The sequence below is a fragment of the Lonchura striata genome, unplaced genomic scaffold (assembly GCF_046129695.1).
Source record: "Lonchura striata isolate bLonStr1 unplaced genomic scaffold, bLonStr1.mat Scaffold_99, whole genome shotgun sequence".
NCBI classification, from domain to species: domain Eukaryota; kingdom Metazoa; phylum Chordata; class Aves; order Passeriformes; family Estrildidae; genus Lonchura; species Lonchura striata.
The window spans coordinates 879,589-895,998 of NW_027461193.1; the positions used below are offsets into that span (position 1 = coordinate 879,589).

Consider the following 16,410-nt stretch of genomic DNA (forward strand, 5'->3'; position numbering starts at 1 on the left):
ACGGTGGGTGCTGGGGGCTGTTGGCAGGGCCAGGAGCCCACTCCCATTTCGTACCCACCCCAGCCCATGCCCCAGCCCTGCCAAAAGCAGCCTGGCAGCCGACTGAAGGATCAGCTGCATCTGCCCCAGCAAAGGGGGAACCTTTGGTTCCCAGCCAGGCTGTGCAATGCCCAAATCTGGGAGCATTCCCCCGTGTGTGGACTCATCTGCAAACTCCCTGTGGAACCTGGCTTTGGAGGAGGTGTCAGAATCAAAGTCCACCATCTCCAGCCTGCCAGAAACCAGGTGGAGCAAGAGGTTGTCATCCTTGACATCATCTTCACTGTCCCCAGCAGGAGCAGCCCCACCTGGTACAGCTTCTCCAGGGGCTTTTTCTCCTTCCCTGGGCCAGACCAGGCTGTCATGGCTCTGCCCAGGGCCACAGCCATCCATGAACCATGGCAAGCAAAACCAGGGGGATGGTGGCCCCCAGTGCTTGCCACACCAGGTCTCCAGCTCAGCTCCAGCCCATGAGCTGCGTGTTCCCTTCTGCTGACCCCTGCTCAGAGCTACAGGCAGGACAAAACCTGTCTGGTTGGCTTTGCCACTGAGTGCCAAGAGATGTGTGGAGCTGTTACCTGCCAGGCCCCTGGATCCAACTGTGCACGTGGATCTCTCCCATCTTCTAGGGCAGAGGAACACCCTGCACCCAAGGATCACGGAAAAGCTCTTCTAAGGATGGCCTGTCCAAGGGCTGCATGGACAAACACCTCTTAATGACATCCTGGCACTCTGGGGAGAGAAACCAGCAATCACCAGTCATTTGGAGAAATTGCCCCCCAACTCCCAGGCCATGCTGGGTGTGCCCAGAGCTGGGCCTAAACTTCCCCATGGATTCTCTCTTTGGAGGAGAGCAGGAGAGCAGGACATGTGCCACCTCCTCAGCAGCTGCCAGAGCAGGACGCCCATGAGCTGCTGCTGTCTCCCAGCCCTGGCTTTGCCCCTCTGCCCAGAGATGAGGATCCACCTTGAGAGAGCCATCCTGGGAACAAGATCTGCCCCCAGATATCTCCTGTCCCCTCCTGAACGGGAGCTTCCCCATGACCAGGTGGTGCAGCAGAAGGTCCAGGGAGCAGATCGTCACTGCCTCGCCGTGGTAGCCTTGCTGGTGGAACCCCTCTGGTGGGCTGTAGGACAGGGTTTCTGTGGAACACAGACACAGTTCATCAGGGGGATGCTGCAGCCTCCAGCACCTGGCGGAGCAGCCCCCGCGCCTCCTCCTCCGGCAGGAACCCCCGCTCCGCCAGGAAACCCGACAGGTCCTGGCAGCGCTCCGGATGCTCCAGCACCAGCACAAAGCTGTCGGGGAGCTGAGGCCACTCCAGGAGCTGAATGACACCAGCACAGCCAGAGGAGACCTTGTCCAGCAGCGCGATCTCCAGGGCTGCGCTGGTGCCGTGGGGCTGCGGGAGGAGCACGATGCCGTCAGTGGGGCTGATGCCGTGCCGGGGGTCGGGAACCCCTCGGCCAGCCCGGGATGCTCTGCGCCCTGCGCTGGCCCCACGCCCGCTCTCCCTCCAGGCGTCCTGGCAGCTCCCACCCTGCCGGGCCCCGGCTCAGCCCCGCCCGGCACGGCCCGGCTTCTGCCGCTGGCCCCGCTCATCACCAGCTCGCCCCGGCGCCGGACGCGGTTCCCTGGCACCCTTTTGATGGCCACCTGCGAGCCGAGGGCAGCAGCGGGCTGAGCTCGCCGCCTGCCCCGCACAGCCCCATCCTTCTCCTCCTTCTCCTTCTCTCCCTCCTCCTCCTCCTTCCCCTCCTCCGTGCCCGCCGCCGGCCCCGCCGCTCCCCGGGCGCCGTCCGAGAGCCGCGTGGCCGCGCAGCCGCCGCCGCAGCCGCCGCTGCCCAGCAGCGAACCCGCCGGGGCCGCTCCTGCCGGGCCTCCTGCGCCTTCCCTGCGGGCGGGACGCGGCTGTCAGCGCTCGGCCCGGGCCAGGAGCGGCCCCGAGCGCCGCCCGAGCGCCCCGGGCCGGCCATGCCCCGGCGTTCTCCCCCGGCATCCCAGATTCGCCATGAAATGGGAACCCTGAGCTTGTGGAAGTGCCTGAAAGATGCCCTGTTCCTCTGCAGGGACACTCGGGCTGAGACAGGAGCCGGAGCCCTCTCTGGGGAAGCCTCCTCCGAGCTGGAATTTGTGCCGTGCTGGGAGAGGAGGAGGAGGGGAGAAGGCTGGCGCTGTGTGGCAGGAGCAGGAGGTTTGGGCCGCAGGACATTCCGTCTGCGCCGCTGCCCCGCAATGGGCAGGAATGCTGTGGGGAAGGCTGGGGGACACTGGAGCGGGATATGGATGGCACTGGGGGGAACTGGGAGGGCCTGGGAATGAACTCAGGTGTATTGGGAGGGACTGGGCTGTACTGGGAGGGACTGGAGGGGCACTGGGGCTGTACTGGGCTGTACTGGGGATGAACTGGGCTGTGCTGGGAGGGACTGGAGGGGTTGAATGGGCTGTTCCCGCCCGCACTGGCTCCCATTGGCCGAGGCTCCTGCCTATCACGATTCCAACCAATCAGCGCCAGGAATCATGGCTTTGGGGGCGGGGCCTAAGGTGTGTGCCATCTTGTCATCTGCCTACAACTCCCGTCATGCTCTGCGGCCCCCATAGAGCCCCATTAGAGCCGGGACTACAACGCCCGTCATGCCCCGCGCTCCACAGAACCCCGGTAGCGCCCCCATCTGTCCCATCAGTGTCCCCCAGACCCTCCGGGACTCCCAAGTGCCCTCAGCGCCCATTCGGGACCCCCAAAATTTTACTGGCAAAGTACAAAAGAACAAGGAACTTTGGAAAAGCGTTTAATACAAATCCAATCCAACTTAAATCACTTGTCATAGCAGTAACTTCATTCCCTCAGCCCATTTAGCCTGGAAACCCCTAAACACTGAAGTTATTCAGGTACCCAAAACTGTTCCATATAAAGAGCATTAGAAGGAGAGGAAAGAGAGAGAGAGACAGGAAGACAGAAGCTCCACAGAACGACACACATGTGGCTCCCAGCTCCTGGGGCTCCAGTGTGGGTGAGACACAAACCCCAGGAGAAGGCAGAGTCCATACCAGGGGCTGACCTTGTGCTCCTTGGTTTTAAGCCCCTGGGCCTTCGTGGGCCTCCCCCCAGCTGGGACTTCTGATATCTCAGGTGTTCAGAGCTGGGTGAGCGCTGTCCCATCTGTGTGACTGATTGACAGCTCAGCCCAAGGTGTCTGGGGATATTGATCTCATCCAGCCTCTGACAGCGACCACGGTGACACTGGGGAACCTCATGGAGCATCATGCAGCCATGGGTCAGTTGTGACAAGGCAGGTCCAGAGACACCCTGGTGACACTGGGGAACCTCATGGAACCATGGGTCAGTTGGGACAAGGCAGGTCCAAAGACACCCTGGTGACACTGGGGAACCTCATGGAGCCATGGGTCAGTTGTGACACTGTGGGGACCTCGTGGAATCAGAGGGGACCATTGGGAAGCTCCCATGGATCCAAGGGCCCAGGGTGACACTGTGGAGCCCAGAGTGTCACGAGGAGCCATTGTGACAGTGTGTCCCCATGGAAGCAAGGGAACATGGGACAGGCTGATGCCTTAAGTTTTAGCTTCCATATTTTCCCGATTCTGTGCTGTATCAGTCTGTAACTCTGAACTTCATGCAGAGTGTCAGCAAGTTCTCTTACAGTGTAGTCAGACAAAGCAATCCTTTTCCTGCCTGAGATCCAAAGACACTGCTGTAGCTTCAGGCCCAAAAAGTGAAAACAGCAGCGAATTGAGGAGAGCAGACTGGGAGGGTGGAGCTGCATAATCTGAAGGTGTAATTGGACAATTAACCCCAATATGGAAATGAACCAAATCTTACAAAATTGTGAAAATGTGTGACCTGGCGTCCATCCTGGGTGTACCCTCAGCCAGGCCCTTGTACTGCCCAGGTGAATCCTTTGAAGGCCTTTTTAATAAATCCCCTCTTTACTCCTGTAACACTGTCCAGCCTCTGCTCTAGGTGGCCTCTCAAGGCATCAAGGCCTGGCTGGCTGGGCCACCTGGGGGCCACCTGACAGGTCCAGCTGACCTTGGCATGTCCAGGGCTGCTGCTCATCTCCCCTGGAGCACTGGGGCTCGGTGCTCTCCTTCCTGTGGAAAGAACTGTCCTTCTCCTCCAGGTGCCCATGGCCAAAATTTGGATTCCTCTTCTTAGTTTGCTTCTATGCAAAGATTGTTCCCAGATGAAATCTGCCAGGACAGACAGGTCTGGCTGTCTTGGCCACCCAGGGGCCATCTCTCATCTGCCTGCGAAACACTGGGACCCTGTGCTTTTATTTCTTATGGGAAAAAAGCACCTTTCACATCCAGGCACCCATGGCCAAAGTTGGGAATCCGCCTCCAGGATTCCCTGTATCCATGGATTTCTCTGAGGTGAAAGCTTCCAGGAGAAACATGTCTGGCTGGCCTTGTTTTCCAAAGAGCTGATTTTTATCTGCCTTTGAAACACTGGGGCTTTGTGCTTTCCTTTCTGATGAAAAGAACTCTTCTTCCTGCCCAGGTGCCCATGGCCAGAACTGAGATTCCACCTTCAAAATTCTGAATATCCAAGGATTTCCCCCAGATGAAAGGTGCCAGAGAGATAGGTCTGGCTCTCTTGGCCTATGGTCACCACCTCTCATCTTCTTCCAAAACACCTGGACTCCATGCTTCTCTTTCCTATGGGAAAAACCATCCATCTTGACCAGATGCCCATGGCCAAAGTTTGGAATCCTCCTCCAGAATTCCCTAGGTCCAAGGATTTCTCAGTGACAAAAGCTGCCAGGACAAACAGGTCTGGCTGGCCTGGCCTCCCAGGAGCCTTCTCTCTCTGCTTCTGCCCCTGCAACACGGGGGCTCTGGGCTTTCCTTCCTATGGAAAAGAACCATCCTTCTTAACAATGCAGAAATGGCTGAAACTGGGGTTCCACCTCCCAAATTCCCTATATCCAAGGGTTGCTTTCAGACAAAAAAATACCAGAACAGAGAGGTCCGGCTGCCCTTGGCCTCTGGTGGAAGCCTTTCATCTGCCCCTGAAACACCGGTGTTCCATCCTTGCCTTCCTATGGAAAAGAACTGTCCTTCTCCTCCAGGCAGCCAGGTCTGAAACTGGCATTCCACCTCTAAAATTCCCTATATCCAAGGACAAAATCTGCCAGCACCATCTGATCTAGCTGCCTTTGGCCTCTGGTGGCTGTGGCTCATCTGCCCCTGCAGCACTGGGGCTGGGTTGTTCCCTTCCTGTGCGGAGCATGGTGGCATGATGAGGACCTGGAGGAACCATGGAGTGCATTGTGAAACTTTGGGGCCACGGTGACACCGTGGGGCTCCATGGAACCCAGAGACCACCATGAATCTGTGGGGCCTTGTGGAACCATGGAGACCATTCCGACCCTTCAGGGCCTGGTGTCACCAAGGGGGCATTGTGACACCTCAGGGCCTTCTGGAAACAAGGGACCAGGCTCCATGGAATGAGGGGAACAGGGAACAGGTCTGGCAGGCTTGGCCTCCCAGGGACCACCTGACAGATCTGGCTGATCTTGGAATGTCAAGGGCTGCTTCTCATCTGCCCATGAACCACTGGGGCTCTGTGCTTTCCTTGCTATGGAAAAGAACTGTCCCTCTTTTCAGACACCCATGGACAAAATTGGTATTTCCCCTAAAAAATTTCCTGTATGCAAGGGTATCTGCCAGAAAAAAACCTTCCAGCTCTGGCTGGCCTTGGCCTCTGATGGTCGCATCTCAGTTGCCTCAGAAGCACTGGGGCTCTGTACCTTCCTTCCTGCAGAAAAGAACTGACCCTCTTGTGCTGGGGCCATGGCAGGAACTGGAATGTGGCCGCCAAAATTCCATCTATCCTAGGATTGCTCCCAGACAAAAGCTGCCAGGACAGACAGTTCTGCCTGGCCTTGGCCTCTGGTGATATGAGCAGAAGGTTTTCCTTTGCAAACACCTTGGAGAGGGCCGAGAGATCTCCCGAGCTGGGTTTTGCAGGCCTCAGGAACATAACCCATGTATGGAGGCTGATGTGCCTGGGCTCAGCTGTGAAGAGACTGACGACAGATCAGGAGTGGCCTGGCAGGGCTTGAAAGGTGAATTCCGAAATGGTGGAGCTTTTCTCCATAGTGGGAATCAGGCAGGGAGAGAAATTATTCCACAAATGCAGCTGGGGAAGGACAGACTGGACACAGGAGAAGGGAATTTCCCTCCCAGGGCAGGGCTGTGGTGCAACACGTCCCCAGCAGGAGCCTGGAGCAGCCCAAGGCTTTGTGTGGCCAGGCAGGGGCAGCAGGAGGCAGAGCTGCCAGCAAAGGAAGGGCCAGCGAGGTGGGGCAGCCGGGGGTGACGACAGCCTGCAGGGACAGAGGCGCAGGGCAGGGACACCGTGGGACAGCCTGGGCTGCAGAGGGCTCAGGGATGTGCAGCAGCTGCAAGGCCCTGACAGAGCCAACCTGTGCAGCCCTTTGGCCATGGCTGCTGGCCCTGGACCTGAGGCCACGAGGGGACAAGTGACCCCTGCAGCCCTGGGGCCTCAGTGCCTCCTTGTCCCTGCTCAGCAGCCTGGCAGGGGCCGCCCCATGGTCCTGCCCTTGGCACTGCACATCCCCACATGCCAGTGCCCATCCCGGGAAGAGCCCTGAGCAATGAGGGAGGGACAGGATCTGCCTTGCCAGGGGCTGGGGCACAGGCCTGGGCCCTTTGCATTCCTGAAACACATCCAGGTTTGCTCAGCACCAGAGACACCTTCCCCTTGCTTGTCCCTTGCTGTCATCTCTGCTCCAGCATTATGCTCTACTTGGGGACACTTTCTCAGTCGTGTCCCTCAGTGGGACCCATTAAAAGTCCAAGAAACTTCAGTGTTTCAATCACACTTTGAGTTCTTGAGAAGTTTTTTGAGCACACTCTCTGGGAATGAGACTAATGAAAACAACAGCAGCCCCTGAGACGGTCATTAAAGTCCTTGTGCTCTGTCTGTGCTGCTGAGCTGGGCCGGGCTCCTGGCACAGAGGGTGATGCTGGTAACCAAGCAGAGCTTCAAAAGCACATTTCTCTTGCTGAGCAGCTCTTCTCCCAGCCCAGCAGGGCTGGGACACTGCCTGCAGCCAGCCCGGGCACAGCACAGAGGCACAGAGAGCTTCAATCAGTCAGGGCTGGGAAGGGGCTGAGAAGTGCCCGGAGCAGAATCACTGCCAGCCCTTGGCACAGGAACCTCTGGCTGCAGGACAATGCAGCTGCAGCTCCTGGAGTGATCTCCTAAAGCTGGAACATCCCAATGCCCACAGACGCTGTGAGTACAACTCTGAGTATTTCTGGTTCAGGGCAGGTGAAATGCTCATGGAGCTCTGACATGCTGAAGGGTTCTGATAAGTCATAGAATATTTCCAAGACAGCGATTTTGATAAAAAGGAGGAAATTTCCTTAAGACTTTTTATTAAGTTTCCTATTACTGGAGAGTAGCAGGGAAGGGGGATAAATATTAATGGTGGAATTTGAATTTTGACAAGTGCATGAGACATTAGAACTGTTATTTTAGTGATATGTAGGTTCACAGGAGATCCCTAATGTGCTTTCAGCCACTCTGCCCATGGACAGCAGCAGCATCACCTTTGCTGGAGCCATCAGGCTCAATCTGAGCTGTCCTTTCCCCAAGCTGCAAACAGAACCTGCCCCCAGCCTGTGCCCTGCAAACAGGAAGGGTTCTGTCAGGCCAAGGAGAGTGCACAGAGATTTGGGGTCTGGGAGTGCTGGCAGGGAGAGATCAGGCACAGGGAAACACCTGCAGGAGGAAAATCTCCCGGAAGCAGAGTAAAGATCAGGGAAGGAGAGAAAACCAAAGCCAGAAATGCTGAGGCAGGGAGAGCTTAGAGATGTCCAGAGGATCCCCTCCAGTGCAGCCCCTCCCTCTGCACAAGCCCCCTCCCTCCTGTGCCCCAGCCAAGCCTCTGCCCTCAGGGCCGGGGCTCCAAGGCGTGCAGCCCCTCCTGTGCAGGCAGAGCTGCAGCAGAGCCGTGGGGCAGCTCTGCAGCCCCGGGCCCAGTTCCCTCTGCAGAGCACAGGGCTGGGAGCAGCTGCCCGGCACTGGGGGCTCTGGCAGGGGCACAGCTGGCTCAGGGTGACACAGCTGTCCCCAGTGCCCAGCTCTGGGCAGTGCTGGCAGTGCAGCCAGGGAAGGAGCTGCACCTCCCTTCATCCAGTGCCATCAGAGGGACACTTGAAAATCTCCCTGAGATTTCAGTCCAAGCTGGGAGCTTCAATCCAGGGTGCAAACATGTCTTAGAGCATCTCTGAGTTGTAAGATTGATGGGGAAAGGCAGAAGTGTTCTGAGACTGAAAATGCTTCTGAGTTGGTGAAATGAGCAATATGAGTCCTTGACTAAAAATGTGGAGCTGGGCTGTGGTGGATCCATCTGCTCTCAGATGTACCTGGGGGATTTTTAGGGGAAATGTGGGAAGCTGATCATCCTAACCCAGAGAAAGGTTAAAGCCCAGAGAAATTCTGAAGAGGTCAGAATGACAGACCATCTCCCCTCACTTTCCTCTCATCACTTCGCCGCACAGAACTTATTCATTTCTCCCTGAGTGCAGCAGAAATGCTGAGGATTTCTGATTTCCAGGAACACCAGGACTGATATAAGGGTGTTTATGAAGAAAACCCCAGAACTGTAGAACACAAAATACTGTCTATGTGTGTTCCAGGGGAGGGGGTATGGGAAATGGCTTTGATTTCGGTTACAGGCATCTCCTTTATCTCTTCATTGTCCTTTCCCCATGAACAGGTGTCCATGTGCAGCCACAGCAAATGTCCAACAGCAGCTCCATCAGCCACTTCCTCCTGCTGGCACTGGCAGACACGCGGCAGCTGCAGCTCCTGCACTTCTGCCTCTTCCTGGGCATCTCCCTGGCTGCCCTCCTGGGCAACAGCCTCATCATCAGTGCCGTAGCCTGCGGCCACCACCTGCACACGCCCATGTTCTTCTTCCTGCTCAACCTGGCCCTCAGCGACCTGGGCTCCATCTGCACCACTGTCCCCAAAGCCATGCACAATTCCCTCTGGAACACCAGGAACATCTCCTACACAGGATGTGCTGCTCAGCTCTTTTTTTTTGTCTTTTTCATGTCTGCAGAGTTTTCTCTCCTGACCATCATGTGCTACGACCGCTACGTGTCCATCTGCAAACCCCTGCACTACGGGACCCTCCTGGGCAGCAGAGCTTGTGCCCACATGGCAGCAGCTGCCTGGGCCAGTGCCTTTCTCAATGCTCTCCTGCACACTGCCAATACATTTTCCCTGCCCCTGTGCCAGGGCAATGTCCTGGGCCAGTTCTTCTGTGAAATCCCACAGATCCTCAAGCTCTCCTGCTCCAAATCTCACATCAGGGAACTTGGGCTCATTGCTGTTAGTGCCTGTTTAGGACTTGGTTGTTTTGTGTTCATTGTTTTCTCCTATGTGCAGATCTTCAGGGCTGTGCTGGGAATCCCCTCTGAGCAGGGACGGCACAAAGCCTTTTCCACCTGCCTCCCTCATCTGGCCGTGGTCTCTCTCTTCCTCAGCACAACCATATTTGCTCATCTGAAGCCCCCCTCCCTCTCCTCCTCATCCCTGGACCTGTCAGTGTCAGTTCTGTACTCAGTGGTGCCTCCAGCCCTGAACCCCCTCATCTACAGCCTGAGGAACCAGGAGCTCAAGGCTGCAGTGTGGAAACTGATGACTGGATGCTTTCAGGAACATTAAACTCCAGGCAAAATTCTGAAAATATTTGTAATAAAAGTTGTCTTTAATATTTCTTTTTGGTTTCATTTTGCAGGTTCTTATTCTTTGTTTTACTTTTTTTCATATTGTCCACAATAAATGAATTTTTCTGTGCCATTTCTCATTTTGTTTCTCTCCACGTTCCCTGTGGCCACAGATTGTGTCAATGAGGGGCTGCACTCTCAGTGCCTTTAAAGGAACTAAAGGATCTCCCAGCAGAGTTTTCTGCAGAGATGTCCTTTTGTTGCCTTCTCTGGGGCTGCAGCAGCAATGTCTGTGTGCAGAGCTGGGGCAGATCAGTGCTGGCACAGCAGCTGTGCCCAGGAGCAGCAGCACTTGGTGCTGCCAGTGCTGCTCCCGTGGCCCTGCCCCGCTGCCCTGGTGGCCCTGGTGTTGCTGCAGGGCCTGAGTGCTCTCGGGGCCGGGCACAGTCCTGGGGGTGGCAGTGCTGGGGCTGCAGCAGGGACAGGCCATGGGCACTGCTGGGGCAGCGCTGATGCCTCAGGCCAGGGCCTGGGGGCTCCAGGCTCCTTGCCCAGGCTCTCTCAAGAACACGGCCAGGCCAATGCTCAGCACAGAAAACCCCCGTGAGCAGCCCCAGGCTGGCCGTGGGCAGGCTGGGGGCAAACAGCACGGCTGGTGCTCTGCAAGGGCCCTGGGGGAGACGGGAAGGAGCAGCAGAGCAGGGGCTGATCCATCCCCAGTGCACTGCACAGCCCAGGGCAGCGTCCCAGAGCGTCCTCAGGGAGCTGCCAACAACATCCCCCCTCTGCAGCCCTGGCCTCTCCCCCAGCTCACAGAGGTGCCGCATCCTTGCAGGCACAGACACGGCAGCACTGGCTCAGCAGCCCCTGTTTGCATTGCACACAGCAGGCGGGAGCACCCCCATGCTGGTGCTGTGGGGACATGGACCTGAGGCAGCACAAATGCCATCAGCCCCTGGGGCCAGGAAGGGCTGGGGGATGCCGGGGAAACCACTCAGCTTTGTCCTGGCCTCTGCAGTCAGCCATAAAGTTTGTTCCCATCAGCTGGGAGTTTCCTGTCCCACTGTAGACGCTGCTGCTCAGAGCCAGGGCTGCCTGGCAGCCACCTCCAAACTGCCCTGAGCATTTCCTTGGCTTCACCTTTGCTTTCTTTACTCTTCCTGATACAAATTTCTTCCTCTTGCCCACCCCTGTTCCCTCCCCTGCACACAGCCCATCCCTGTTTGCCCTTTCATCTCTGGCCCCACTCCCCATTGCAGTTCCTGACTTGGCACCATGGGAACGTCCCTTGGGGAGCAGGATCATCCCACAAGTGCTGCAGGAATTGTCTGCAGGCTCCTGCAGTGCCTGGTGCTGCTCCCTTGCCAGACGCACCCCAGGCCAGGGGGGCACATCTGGGCTGCTGTGTCTGGCTCTGGGGCTCCCTGTTCTGGGCAGTGAGGAGGAGCTGCAGAGGCTCTGCAGGACTGACAGGATGGGCTTTGGTGCTCTGAGGAGAAGCTGAGGGACCTGGGCTGCTGGAGCTTCTGAAGAGGAGGCCCAGGGCCCCTCCTGCAACTACTCCAAGGGTGGTTTCAGAGAATCCCAGAATCAGCCAGACTGGAAAAGACCTTGGAGATCATCAAGTCCAACCTGTGCCCTGACACTGCTGTGTCTCCCCTGAGCCTTTTCCAGGATCAACAACCCCAGCTGCCTCAGACGCTCCTCACAGGACTTATGCTCCAGACTCCTCAGCAGCCTTGTTGCTCTTCTCTGGACATGCTCCAGCCCCTCCATATCGTTCCTAAATTGGGGGCCCAGAACTGGACACAGCACTCGAGGCGCTGCCCAACCAGTGCCCAGCACAGGGGAAGAATCACTGCCCTTCTCCTGCTGGCCACACCATTCCTGATCCTGGCCAGGAGCCATTGGCCTTCTTGGCCACCTGGGCACAAGGCTGGCTCATGTCCTTCCTGCTGTCCATCAGTCCCTGCAGGTCCCTTTCTGCCTGGCTGCTGTCCAGCCACTCTGTCCCCAGTCTGTAGTGCTGCAGGGGTTGTTGTGGCCAAAGTGCAGGACCCGGCACTGGGACTTGTTAAACCTCACCTTGTTGGATTTGGGCCCTGGATCCAGCCTGTGCAGGGCCCTGTGCAGAGCCCTCCTACCCTCCAGCAGATCCACACTCCCAGACAACTTGGTGTCACCATGGTTCCTTGCAGCCCCAGAATGTCCCAATGGTCTCCATGATTTCATGAGGCCTCCCAGTGTCACATTATCCCTTTTGTTCCATGGGACCCCTTGGTGTCACAAAGTCCCTTGGATCCTTGGGCCCTGCAGTGTCACAATGTCACCGTGGTCCCCCAGGGCCCTGCAGTGTCACAGTGGATCCTTGGTTCCATGAGGCCTGGCAGGGCAGCAATGCTCTCCTTACTTCCACAGTGTCACAATGGCCTCTTGGTCCCAAGGGTCACCACAGTGTCAAACATGTTTCCTTCATTCCGTGAGATCCTGAGGGACAGCTCAGGCCCTTTGGTTCCCTGGGGCCCTGCAGTGTCACAATGGACCCATCATGACACGAGGTCCTGCTCTGTAACAAAGCTCTGCATGGTTCCACAAGGCCCTGAAGGGTCACAGTGGCCTCTTGGTTCCATGAGGCCTCAGAGTGCCACAGTGAATTCCTTGGTGCTGCAGTGTCACAATTGAGCCCTGGTGACACAAGATCCTGCAGTGTCACCAGGGACCCTTGGTTCCATGGGGCACCACAGTGTCACAATTGTTCCTTCAGTTCCCAGAGTCCTTGCAATGGAGCAATGGCCCCTTGGTTCCATTGTCCCCAGGCTCTCCCAAGGATCTCCTTGGTTCCACAGTGTCACAATGGCCCCTTGGTTCCACAAGGCCCCACAGGGCCACAGTTTCCTTGGTGGTCCCACCAGGACCCAGACTGTCACAATGCACTCCTTGCTTCCATTCAGCCCCACCGTGTCACAGTGGCCCCGTGGCTCTGTGGTGCCATGTCATACACAGTGTCACCATGGTCCTCTTAGTGCCACCAGGCCTCGCAGTGTCACAATGGCCCCTTGCTTCCCCAGGGCCCTGCCTGTCACAATCATCAGAGAATCCACCAGGCTGGAAAAGGCCTTGGAGAGCATCAAGTCCAACCTGGGACCCAAGACCACCCTGTCACCCAGACCATGGCACTGAGTGCCACATCCAGTCTTTCCTTAAACACTTCCAGGGACTCACCCATCTCCCTGGGCAGTGCATTCCAATGCCCAATCACCCTTTGTGTGAAGAATATTTCCTGATGTCCAGCGTAAACATCCCCTGGTGCAGCTGAGGGCTGTGTCCTCTTGTCCTGTCCCTGTTCCCTGGGAAAAGACCCCGAGTCCTACCTGGCTGCACCCTCCTGTCAGGGAATTGTAGAGAGTGATGAGGTCTCCTTTGATCCTCCTCTTCTCCAGGATCAACAACCCCAGCTCCCTCAGTCGCTGTGACAGGACTTGTGCTCCAGACCCCTCCCCAGCCTTGTTGCCCTTCTCTGGACACAGTCCAGCCCCTCCATGTCATTCCTTGTCGATTTCTCTCTCTTGTGGTTCCTGAAGGTCAGAGTGACCCCAAGAGAGATCCAAGACTCTTTGCTTCCCTAGCCTGAACGCAGTTAAATGAGGAGTCTTGGAATGCTTTTAGTTGCTTTTTCAAGATGTTTATTTCTTCTTATCTGTATATTCTTTCTCTGAACTGCTGTGGTCTGCCTAGTACTGAAGCCATATCAGTCTGGCCTGGAGCCTGGGCGGCTCCCACATTATATACTCAAAACAATGTGTGTATGTTTACAATTTCTTCACCAATTCCCATCACCTATGTTAGACAGTGAATCTCTACCTTAAACCAATAGAAAAGTGCCACTATCACACCAAGACATGGAAGACAAGAAGAACAAGAAGGTTAGGAAGCGACAAAATCCCTCCATGGTGTCCCCTGAACCCCATTCTAAAGATCCCAAAATTCTATTTTTCCATCTGGTGTTCGTTCAAATATCACACTATACTAAAAACCTTGTGACTTGTAATTCATCATCCAGAGTTGACAGCTTTCCACAGGCTTAAATGGAAGCCACAGATGTTTTTTGACTTCTTGCCAGGGTCTCCAAGATCCCTGCCAGGGTCTCAAGACAGCCAGGGCAACCAGAGGGATGTCCTGGACTCTGACACTTCATAAATTGGGGACTCCAGAACTGGACAAAGCACTCGAGGTGCTACCCAAGCAGTGCTGAGCACAGGGGAAGAATCACTGCCCTGCTCCTGCTGGCTACACCATTCCTGATCCATAGGAGTGCCAGGGGTTCGATGAGGGAAATGGTAGGGAGGGATTGGAGACAAAGTGTTGCTGATTGTCAGCCATGAAGGGTCTTGATTTTCAAATCTGCAGACTTCATTAGAAGGTGCTGGGGTCAATATCATTTGGATACTGTTGATATTAATTTATAAAGAGGAAAAGAAAACGAAACAGGACAAACCAGTTCTCTCTGTACACTTTTCAGTATAATATATTCACTTTGAATACACCTCTGAAATCTGTCTAATTTGCCACAGGAGAGTTGAAATCCTCAATTATTCAAATCAACTTTTCTTGTTTGGGTATTTTGAACAAATATTTATGAGCATTTCTCAATGAATTCCTGAACTGAAGAGCTCAAGAGAGAAGAGGCCTCTGGAGCAGTAAAATTCATCAGCAACCTCCAAGTGTCTGAGGATGCATCCCCATCAGAGCAGCAATGAGCAGAAATGGGCACAGCTCTGTGGCTGCCCTAGCTCTGGGATGGGCCCTGGGCCTGGAGCAGGAGCAGCTCTGGAGGGCCCCAGGGCCGGGGCTCTTGTGCTGCCCTGGGCAGATGGGATGGCAGGAGGGGCTGCAGAGCTCTCAGCACCTCAGGCAGAGGGGAGCAGGGCAGCCAGGGAGCTCCTTTGGCCTTGGCCAAGCCCCTTCCCCCATGGTGGGGCTGAGTCCTGGCTGAGCTGCAGCTGCTGCTGTGCCCTTGGCAGGGGCTGAGGCCGTGGGGCAGTGCCCAGAGCAGCCTGGGCTGAGCAGAGCTGTGGGGCCAGAGCCGGCTGGGCTGTGCTGGGGAGAGGCCCTTGGTGCTGCCCAGAGCTCAGGGCAGCTGGCAGAGCTGGCAGGGAGCTGGGCTGGGCTGGGAGAGCCTGGCACAGAAACCATCAGTGTCCATCTCAGCCTGGCTGAGCGGGCAGGGGCAGGAAGATCATCCAAGGTCCACAAGTTCTCTGTGTGGGAGCTGAACTTGTGACCCCCTGAGCCCTCCCAAGTGCTGGGGGTGCACCTCCAGCTCCAGAGGAGATGTGACAGATGGGAGCAGAGACAAATAATTCCTGATGGTTTCTTTATTGTGTTTGTTTATACAGATGACCTGGATCCATATGTAGACGAGGTGTTCTGTGTCAGATAACACTGGGAGAGTGATAAGAGTAATATTTTTTTTGCTGAAAATTATTTTTCATGCATAATGCACAATGAGAAAAAAAATACACATTTTATCAGAAGAGCATCTGAATTTTTCAGAGGATGAGAGACTCATTGATGTTCCAGCTGCCAAACCTGTTCAAATATTTTCCTCAAGGCTTCCTTGAGATGAGAGGTGACCACCAGAGGCCAAGGCCAGCCAGAGCTGTCTATCTTGACATTTTTTGTCTGGGAGAACTCTTGCATATAGGGAATTTTTCAGGGGGAGTATACATTTTGGCTGTGGACACCTGGACAGATGGATGTTTCTTTTCCATAGGAAGGAAAGCACAGAGCCCCAGTTCTCCAGGGGCTGATGAAAGGCAGCCCTCAATGTTCCAAGATCAGCTGGACCTGTCAGGTGGCCCCTGTGTCATGGTTTGACACTGGCACAATGCTAGCGTCCCCATGAAAATGCAACCCCACAAATGATTGCTGTGAAATGCAATCAGGAACAGAGCAGAGTAGAGCCAAGCTCAATAACAAAGGAGAAACTTTATTATCTACTACTACTATAAAATGAAAAAAGCAAGACAAGAAAAATTAAATCCAAAATTAAAACCTTTCCAAAACACTCCTTCTTGCTCCCCCCAGTTCCAACAAACCACAGTGAGACACAACTTGGACCCCCAATCAGTTTCCCACCCTTCAGAGGATCAATACTCAGTCCACCGAGGGAAGAGGAGTCTCTCCTGTGCCATAGACCCCCCAAGAAACACAGCTGCCACCTTTTGTGTTTCCATGTCACACATGGCACCGCCCGGAGAGAATCTGCCAGTGTGACACTCTCCTCTCCATGTCACAGTGCTCTCACCACCATGCATGGACAGACTGCTCCATGGACAGACTGCTCTTAGGATTTTTCTTTTCAAGGATGCTTTGCCAAGAGGGAAAAAAAAAAAAAAAACCAACAGTTCTGTTTTTCATTTTTGGGACTGCAGTCCCGCCCCATTTCCCCCTGGGGCCGAGGGTCCAAGAACAGAGATCTTCTCTTCTTCTCTGAAGACAGGGGGCATCACCACAACCCTCCTCAGCTCTTCTCTATTCACTCCACTCCTATCTTTTTCCCAGCTGCTGAAGCAGGTTGTTATGGTTTGACACTGGCACAATGCTAGTGCCCCCATGAAAATGTGATTTCTTCCTTG

General features: G+C 55.5%; 1 protein-coding gene across 1 annotated transcript; it reads left to right on the top strand.

Moving 5' to 3' along the window:
* The first annotated feature begins 8,837 nt into the window (after positions 1 to 8,837).
* LOC144248870 (olfactory receptor 14J1-like) lies at positions 8,838 to 9,770 on the top strand. Its single transcript, XM_077790848.1, has one exon. The coding sequence runs from the start codon at positions 8,838 to 8,840 to the stop codon at positions 9,768 to 9,770; it is 933 nt and encodes a 310-aa protein (XP_077646974.1).
* Positions 9,771 to 16,410: the final 6,640 nt, after the last annotated feature.

Bases quoted from the DNA above. Each gene is read 5' to 3' on its own strand.
- LOC144248870 (XM_077790848.1), top strand. From the start codon at position 8,838: ATGTCCAACAGCAGCTCCATCAGCCACTTCCTCCTGCTGGCACTGGCA.